The sequence below is a fragment of the Hippopotamus amphibius genome, chromosome 15 (genome assembly GCF_030028045.1).
Source record: "Hippopotamus amphibius kiboko isolate mHipAmp2 chromosome 15, mHipAmp2.hap2, whole genome shotgun sequence".
Classification (NCBI taxonomy): Eukaryota; Metazoa; Chordata; class Mammalia; order Artiodactyla; family Hippopotamidae; genus Hippopotamus; species Hippopotamus amphibius.
This window is the reverse complement of record NC_080200.1, coordinates 24225171-24234050: the sequence shown is the minus strand read 5'-3', so window position 1 is coordinate 24234050 and position 8880 is coordinate 24225171. Positions and strand designations below refer to the sequence as shown.

The 8880-nt window shown below is 36.9% G+C and overlaps 1 protein-coding gene across 1 annotated transcript; it reads right to left on the bottom strand.

Annotated features, from left to right (window-relative positions):
• Window positions 1-240: 240 nt before the first annotated feature.
• On the bottom strand, window positions 241-1215 carry LOC130836391 (olfactory receptor 2T3-like). Its single transcript, XM_057708429.1, has one exon. The coding sequence runs from the start codon at window positions 1213-1215 to the stop codon at window positions 241-243; it is 975 nt and encodes a 324-aa protein (XP_057564412.1).
• Between the last annotated feature and the right edge of the window lie 7665 nt (window positions 1216-8880).

Genomic DNA, 8880 nt, shown 5'->3' with positions numbered 1-8880 from the left:
ACTATGTGTATTTTTCTTTATGTCAAATATTGCCTAACAGATAAAAGGTGTATAGTATAAGGACAGTAAATAAAATGAGATAAATTATGATGCTTAAACACTATGGAGGAGAAATGAAACATGAATAACAGAGAAGAAAGTTATAACTGAACTCATTGTTGGGGGCCCTGGAAACAGGGGAGAAAGGAAAGGGGAAATAGGGAGGGAAAAATAATATAATAGGTGAAAGATATATGGTCATTACCAGGCTTTCCCCTTTACAACTTTTCTTAGGCTCAGCCTTAATTGCATCCTGCTCCTCAGAGCCCCTGTGACATCTTTGTTTCGGAGGCTGTAAATCAGGGGGTTCAGCACAGGGGTGATGATGGTGTAAAAGGCTGATGCCATCATGTCCTGCTCAGCTGTGTGGTAGGAATCAGGAAGCATGTAAATGTAGATGGCAGCACCAAAGAATAGCAACACTACAATCATGTGGGAGGAGCAGGTGGCAAAGGCCTTCCTGCGGCTCTCTGATGAACTCATTCTGTGGATGAGATGCAGGATGAGGGCATAGGAGCCTGAGATGATGATGACAGGGATAAGGAGCATGAGAACACAGCACAGGTACATGAGCATCTTGTAGAGGGAGATGTCAGAGCAGGAGAGTTTTAACAAGACAGGGGCCTCACAGAAGAAACTCAGAATTTTTCTGGAATGACAAAAGGGGAAGCTCATAGTGATGGGTGTGAGCAACAAACCATCCACCATTCCTAGGAACCAGCATCCAGACACCAGGCATTCACAGACTCTCTGGTTCATCAGCAGGGGGTAATGGAGAGGTCTGCAAATGGCAGCATATCGGTCATAGGCCATGGCAGACAGGAGGAAATTCTCAGCTCCAGCGAGGGTCAGATAGAAGAACATCTGGATCCCACAACCTGAGGGAGAAATTGTATGATCTCTTGTCACCTGGTCCATGAGCATCTTAGGAACAGTCACAGATATGTACATGAGGTCCATGAGGGAAAGCTGGCTGATGAAGAAGTACATGGGGGTGTGCAGTCGGGGCTCCAGGTGGATGAGGATGATGAGGAGGGCGTTCCCAGTTAGGGCCATCAAGAGGAAGATGAAGGTCACAGTGTAGAGGAGGATGGCATGTTTGGTTTCACCAAAGAGCCCCACAAGGATGAAAACATTTGATGTTTGATTCTGTGAAGTATGATTTCCTGAGTACATGGTCTTGGTTACAGTTTTCCCCTAAGGAAGAAATTTTTAGAATTTTCATATGCACATGATTTTCTTAACATTTTTCCAATAAAGGGTACTTAGAGCTATTTTTTAAAATATGAGATTGTACTGAATTAATATCAAATGGTCAAATCTCCGAGAGGCCAGGTTGCATTTTGGCCACAAACTCAGAGAAGAACATGAAACAGACCTGGGCAGGTGACCACTCAAGTGCCGTATTAATAGACAAAGTGTTTACACTTCAAAAATTTTATTTAGTTTTCCCCAACCTGAGAATATAAAAGGACTCATATCATGGGAGGATTAGAAAGCTAAACCAGAGAGCACAGCTTCAGTCTATAACACAATGTGAGTCTTGAAGTTATTCACTAAAGCTCCAACTCCACTTTTGGACACAGTAGCTCATCCAAGGAATCAGTGATAGAAATCAAATTGATGCCAATGTCAATGTTAATATTGTTAACAGTACTGGTATAACTTAGTTCGCTGACAACCTGTAATCTTAAATATTTTCTACCCTCATACATGTCCATTAACTCCCCTTTCATCTCTAAAATATTTTGGTTTATTCACCTGTTCCTTGCTCAATGAAGCTCCATAAGCAGGACCACTGGGGGCATCAGAGCAGACAGTGTTCAGCCTGCCTGTGGACAGCAACTCAGGGTGCAGACCTAATGCAGGGAAGGAGAGCAGAAGGTGTACAGATCTCATACATGGGAGAAGGGCACTTGGATGTTGACCTTGAACAATCCAGGAGGACAGAGGGGTGCAGGTCTGGTGCAGGACAGAAGGGTACTCAGCATGCAGATCTTATACAGAGTGAGGAGGGCAGGAAGGTTGAAGAGCAGGAGAGCAAGAAAAGTGCTGATCTGATGCAGGACAGGGCATTTGGGATGCAGACCTGATTCAGGGCTAGAGAGGGGATGAGGTAGGAGGGCATTTGGGGTGCAGAGAGTGTGCAGGGAAGGATGACATTTGAGTTCCAGACCCTCGTGCAATGCAGTATGGCAGCTGGGGAGCAGATACGGTGATGGAAGGAGGACACTCGGGTTGAGACAATGTGCATAGGAGGAAGACACTCAGATACAGAGCTGGTATAGGACTGGAGGTCAGCAGTATGCTGGCTGGTTCCCCTCACCTCAAAGCACAATCTAAGTGATTTAATGTTTCATGCAGAGAAATGATTTTTATAAGAAATGACAAAAACAAAAGTTATAGACATCCTAAGTAGCAACTATTTAATTGAAAAATGCATTAAAACATTTATTTTTCCTCTTGCTGATGTCATTTATTCCCCCCCAAACAGTGTCAAAATATTAGATATTCCATGCATAGTTAATGAATGAATGAATGAATGAATGAATGGAATTGCACCATATGGGGCATAATTAGCAATATATAGCAATATGGAACAGTTGGGTCCTACACACAAACCTACAGCCCTACAACTCAGCATAGTGATCTTGCATCCCAGATTAATCAGAAATCTTGTAAAATTCTCCCCTTTATAAACCAGAAGTTTTGCTCAACAACGGCTTTGCCTGAATATTTCAAATTTTAATTTCCCAGTTGAATTGCTTGAGTCATGCTTGACACAGTTGTCTGCAATTATTTACAGTAATAACACAGTTCAGGTCTAGATTGTAGAAAGGTTAGGATCTCCCTAACTGGGTTTTGGTCAGTTTCAGAGTTGCTACACACCAGGTTAGAGCAATTTACAGAGGAAAAAAAATCACATAGTAACTATCACACATGGAAATGCGAAACGAAGTATAACGTAGTGTACCCAGGTAAAAAAAATCTGTGATTTCAGGAAATCTAAATCAGAATTATATAAGAGAATCAGACATCTTTGCTCCTTATTTTGTTTGCACTTGTGAAGAGAACTTAAAACAACCATATCCCATCAAAAAATCAAACGTAGCATTTAGAGCACATACCTTTTGTTCCGCCTTTTCTTCTCCACATTTTCTGCTCACCCAGAGTGTAAATCTGAGCCACACAAGCTGAGTGCAGCTGCTTTTACCATTCCAAGGCAAAGGCAATCAGGCTTAAATTCAGGAGACAGAGTGGGAAAGTTACATCATGTTTCTTCACTTTAGGGAATTGAGATAAATTTCTGTTCTTTAGTCCTTTGCATTGTTGAATAAACATAAAAACTAACAAGGCTGGTGAAGCAAAATGGACTTGCAAATTTCTTATTTATTTATATTACCCACACCTGTCACCCCAGTACCCTGGAATTCTACTTTTTAAAAAAGACTCTCTCAGAATCCATCCTTTTGGATTTTTTGTCTTTTCAATTACATTGTAACTTTCCACTCATGGTACACATGGGGATTGAATGTGTTTGCCATTCAGGTACTACAGCTATCAAAAAGCAAATTTAGCATCTTCATAAAGGTATTGTAGATATTTATATTTTTAAATTCAGAAGTATATTTTCCAGTTTAAATCACATTTCCCTACTCAATATTAGTTTAGAATGTTCTCTCACTCTCTTTTTGTAAAAGCAATTCTTAATTTCAGAAAGGCAGTATCAGGCAAAACATAAACACCAGAGTCAGAACTTGACCCAGAACTGATTTTAAATGTCTCTGAGGTTACAAATACCTAAAAGAAATTAGGTTGGGATTATCAAAGTGGGTTCATCAGTTTTCATAAGTTAAAAATAACGTATTTGATCATAATAAGTTGAAACACAGGATGTGACCTGGTCAATTTCAAGGGCATTGTTTAAGATCCTCTACTGTCCCCTTGTGATCCCTTCCACCACTCCTGTCTAGGAGCTGCACACTATGTTTCCGAGAAGCATGTTCACTTTGTGTTTCCAAGGTTAGAGTTTTACAAGAACATGAATCTTATTCTATTAGGAAAATGAAAGTGAAGTGGGGAACATTATAGCTTGGACCCTGACATGTGGCTTCATCAGACTTCTCTTGATGTGGCACTTCCACAGCATTTCTGTGAGTTCTTATGATTTAGTCTCACCTGTAGGCAGCTTCAGACAATTCCATGATTCCTGCTTCTTCACCCTAGCCAGTTTCTCAAAGTCAAGTGATGACGTAGTATTTTTGCAAACCTCCATGTGAAGGCTAACAGATCTACTTCTCTCCACCTCCTCAATATTTGTGTAAGTCCTATTCTTATATAAAACTTTTCAGTCCTGGAGCACTGCTGGTAGTTTTGTTTTCCTCACAAAATCCAGACAGATATAGTTTTGGTACTGGAAATATATTTCTGCTTTACTGAACCTAAATACTGTGCTCTTTGCTTCAGGACTGTGCAAAAATTCATAAAGAGAACATTATAAAAAGCTTGATAAATGGTGACCTCTCTTGTGTAATGGAGAAAGTTTTGGTACTATAGTTTGCTGTAATAACATGGAAGATATAACTGGACCCAATAAACTTATGGATTTAAATATTATTTCCAGCAAAATGCTGAAAGCAGGGACTGGCTTTGTAAGTTCCAGTTAATAAGATTTTAAAATACAGAGATGGGCTCAGTCAGAAACAAGCTGGGTATGGTACAAACAAAACTGAGGGGATAGAGGATGCAGAAATTTATATACATTCTGCATTGGAAATAAAACAGGTTATCATCTCCAGTTTCTTCAAACTTGAAATATATTTCTCATCTGCAGGGCCTAATCACTAAGTCACAGCCTGGGGATAAAGTCAGTATCCAGGAAATGGATAATGAATTCTCAGAACTAAACCAAGCATATGGTTGCAATAGTTTTTGTTAACGTGTATAAAAGTGACTTTTTTTCCTCCTAGACTAGAGTGAAATTCAAGATAAAGGGAATCTACAGAGTCTTTAAAAATGTTGTATTGGTTAAAGTGCCATCAACCTAGACAGAAAGAGATGGAAAAAAGAGACAGAAGAAGACATATATAAAAATATCACAGTACCTCTTTATTTCTATAGGCAAGAAGCCTGATGGGAAAGCTAATTAATATCCAAGGTGGGTAAATTATCTAGTATATTATCCAGAAGCATGCAGAGAATTTATTGATAAACCAAAGATGTCTCCTCTTTCCTCCTCAATGGATAGGGCAGATAGATGTGAGGAGTAATGGACCAAGAATTAATTCCAAGAGATTAGAACTGAGGACTAATTAAAGAAATAACCTAAGTCAAGAATAAACAACCTTGGCCATAAACACTGTAGGACAAAATTGCTGTGGAGTACTTTTTATTCTTCCTGTTTTAAAATGGGTTAATTATGTTTATCCTGTCCCTGTTCCAGTATTATCACTACAACATACTTTTCATCTTCATATCTGTAGGGAGAAAGCCAACTAAAATAATCTTAATGACAGTGAACTCATTTATCAAATGCTGGATTTGTAGAATAAATGCAGGAGGTCATAGATAGCAGGTTAATCTTCACATTGCTTTTAGGTGAGTGTATACATTTCCTGCAATAAACAAGACAAATACAGCTTCCTTTAACAGACATGCAGTCAATAAACATAATTTCCTATGACCAAGATATTTGGTTTAAGAAGCTTTGCAGTATTGATAACTGCAATTAAATAATTACTTTAAGCAAAATATAAATATATGCATTTAAAAACAAAAAAAATCGCTGGAAAGCAATTTGTCCTCAGCAACTGAGCAGTTCAGAATAACCGCCATGTGATTGCTCTGTGAGTGGTGTATGTAGAAAGTATGTATAGCATCAGTTTAATCTGTCTCTTTCCACCAGCAGTCTGATAGATGCTATTTATTCAATTTTTAATTGAAGTACAATTGATTTACCAGTGTTGTGATACTTTATAAAATATTTTTTAAAAATAAACAAATAATATATTATTTATCTTAACCCTGGTTAAGCACAGCTTTATGGAGAACCCCATCCCTGTTCTGTCTGGTACATACTTCCCCAGCTTCGTGTCCTTAAAGTTCGTACCATTTATTCTGAATCTCAGTGAGAAGAACTAGCATTTAGATGATCATTACTTTTTACAAGGCAAGACTTTAGTTGTTTTGTAAATATCATCTCTTTTACTGTCTATGACAATCAATTTTTCATGGAAACAGATGCAGAGAAGAAAAATGAACAACATTGAGATGCTTCTGACTGAAATTCAATGTTCCATCCTCTATCATGATGCTCACAGTCTGTATTTGTTTGGAGGATGAAAATAAAGAAAAATTAACTTGGTTATACTTAAGGAGGTCACAGTCAGTCTATTCAGGGAGAAATATTATAGAAACATGATTAAAGTAGAATTTTAAAAGAGCTACAAAATAAACAAGAAGAACAGTAGAAGCAAAATACATCTGGCCTTTTTTAAGAGAATCAGTAATTTTTTTCTACATTTTCTCTTATGAAGATTAAACCTCTGCAACTTTTCAATTTCTGACATGTTAAATGTTAATGTTTATAATTCCTTACCAATAAGAAGAAAATGTTGGCCCCTGTATCTGGGGAGAATTTAGAAGAGGTTAGACATAGGTGATGATGCAGGAATATTGCAGGAAGAATTTCCAAGTTTCAAATATATTTCATACTCTTGTAATAATTGCAGATATACATGGGTGAGTCAAAAAGTATCCTCATTCTGGCTGTAGCATTTATAAAAGTTTTAATATAACCAGAATGCAGATAATTTTTAACTCACCCTCATAATTACAATATTCAACTTATTAACTGTCCCAGGTTCTGGGGTGTTGAAGAAGACAACACTGAAAATGTATTTATATGTTCTGTCAAATTCTGCGGACAGTGGTAGATTAAAGCTGAGCTCTGTGCAAAATTTCAAAACAGTTCAATAAATGCAAAACACACAAGTGGCTGACTCTCTTTTTGTGTTCAAAGCGAAGTAAGGGCAAATGAAGTGACTAGCACATGTGAAGACCTCAAAGCAGTTTGCTGAATAAATGATGGGAGAGTAGGAGAGTGAGTGGGAGGCACCAGACAAATCTCTGTTGCACTTTGGTAAACAGGAGTCACTGTGATCAAGCCACACTGTAACAGCCCATCTAGGACACCAGACAGTCAAGATAATACTGTCTCTACCACACAAGGCAACTGGCCTCTTTGGTCACTATTAGTGTTCTCTACCCAATTGCCTGAGTTTAATGTAAATTGGAATAGTGCATATTTAACTTGGGGAATTATTAACAGTAGGGGTAGAATAATATCAAATCTTATTTGAAGCTCACAGCATCCCAGTAATTGTTCTATTCCTTTACCATATTTTGTCTCCCCAAGAGCCTATGATATACTTATTCATCTTATTTTCTCCATTCATAGATTAAGTAATTCAGGTTCCTAGGGCATCTGCTTAGCATCACCTCATCCTCCTGAGGGAGTATTGCGTCTCAGCTAGGTGTTGGGACACAGAGTCTATAATACTGGGTAAGTTTGATATGACCCAGTCTTCCTTCTATAGTCTAAAATTTAGGTATTAGCCACCCACGGTCAGTTTCACCTGGGAAACAAGTATAATTGAGACATTTATTTCAGTATTCTAACTACCACTAGTAATCCTCACTCAAAGTAAAATTTGTCTGTTATCTTCTGAAAATTTCAGTCTTAAGGAAACAAACATAACACACAATAATATAGGAAGAATTATATTTTTTGTCCATCAATAATTGGAAATCAAAAACTCATTTTCTAATGTTATATTAAATATATGTTATATAAAAAAGTCGAAAAAAACAAATATTTTTGCTTTTTCCAATGAAAATAGATAATATGGAAAAATGATGAAATATAGTCAAGAATTAATAGGATGTGCAAGAATCAGGGTAAGTCTAAACCAATAATTTCCCTTTTGATCCTGTAATTCTGTCTTTCTCTCTGTTTTATTGCTACATCAGTTGATGCTGAAAGATTCATCTAGTTGGGCTAATGAAAAGTGGCCACAATTAACTGTATAAAGAGAAATAGGAGAGTGACATCATCTCTGTTTCTACTATGCCCATTGGGGGAGTGGATGACAGTTTTCTATTGATACATACCTTCTGGGACATTCAAGATGAATTTGAGTAAGAAAGCTAAAAAAAGGTAATTGATATCTCTGTTGAACGTTTCTGGTTTTCCTCTCATGTCTTAAAAAAAAACTCTCCTTTTATTATTAAACTATAAATCTTAAGCAGTATTAACAATAATCTCAAATCTTACCATCATCAAAAAAATCTCATCTATCACAGAGATGTTATTTTATGTATGGCCTTAGCCTTTTCACATTGAAATATTTTTTTTTTCTTGTATGTGTGTATCCTCACTGTTTCTTCAAGGGTATTTTGTGACATATTTACGCTTCTCTTGCCTTTCAAAGATACAGACTCTGAAATTCATAATCTAATTGATGTGTCAAAGACAACATCAATAATCAGAATTATAGTGGAGTTAAATTGATGAGGTCTCCTTTACATCTTTATTTGGATCACTCTTTAAGAAGTTACTGATTATATTCTTTCTTTTTTCTGTCACTCAATTGCAAACTGTATTGCTTTAATGTTGCATTGCATTTTAGGTATCTTTTTAATTTAAATGTCAATGTGTTAACTACAGAAAAATATTTTAAAAAACACAAACTGTTGTAAAGAAAAATTTAAAATCAAACATAATGTAGTCTCCCAGATAAAAGTTATGCCTTAATAGTTATATCGTGGCTTTTGACTAAA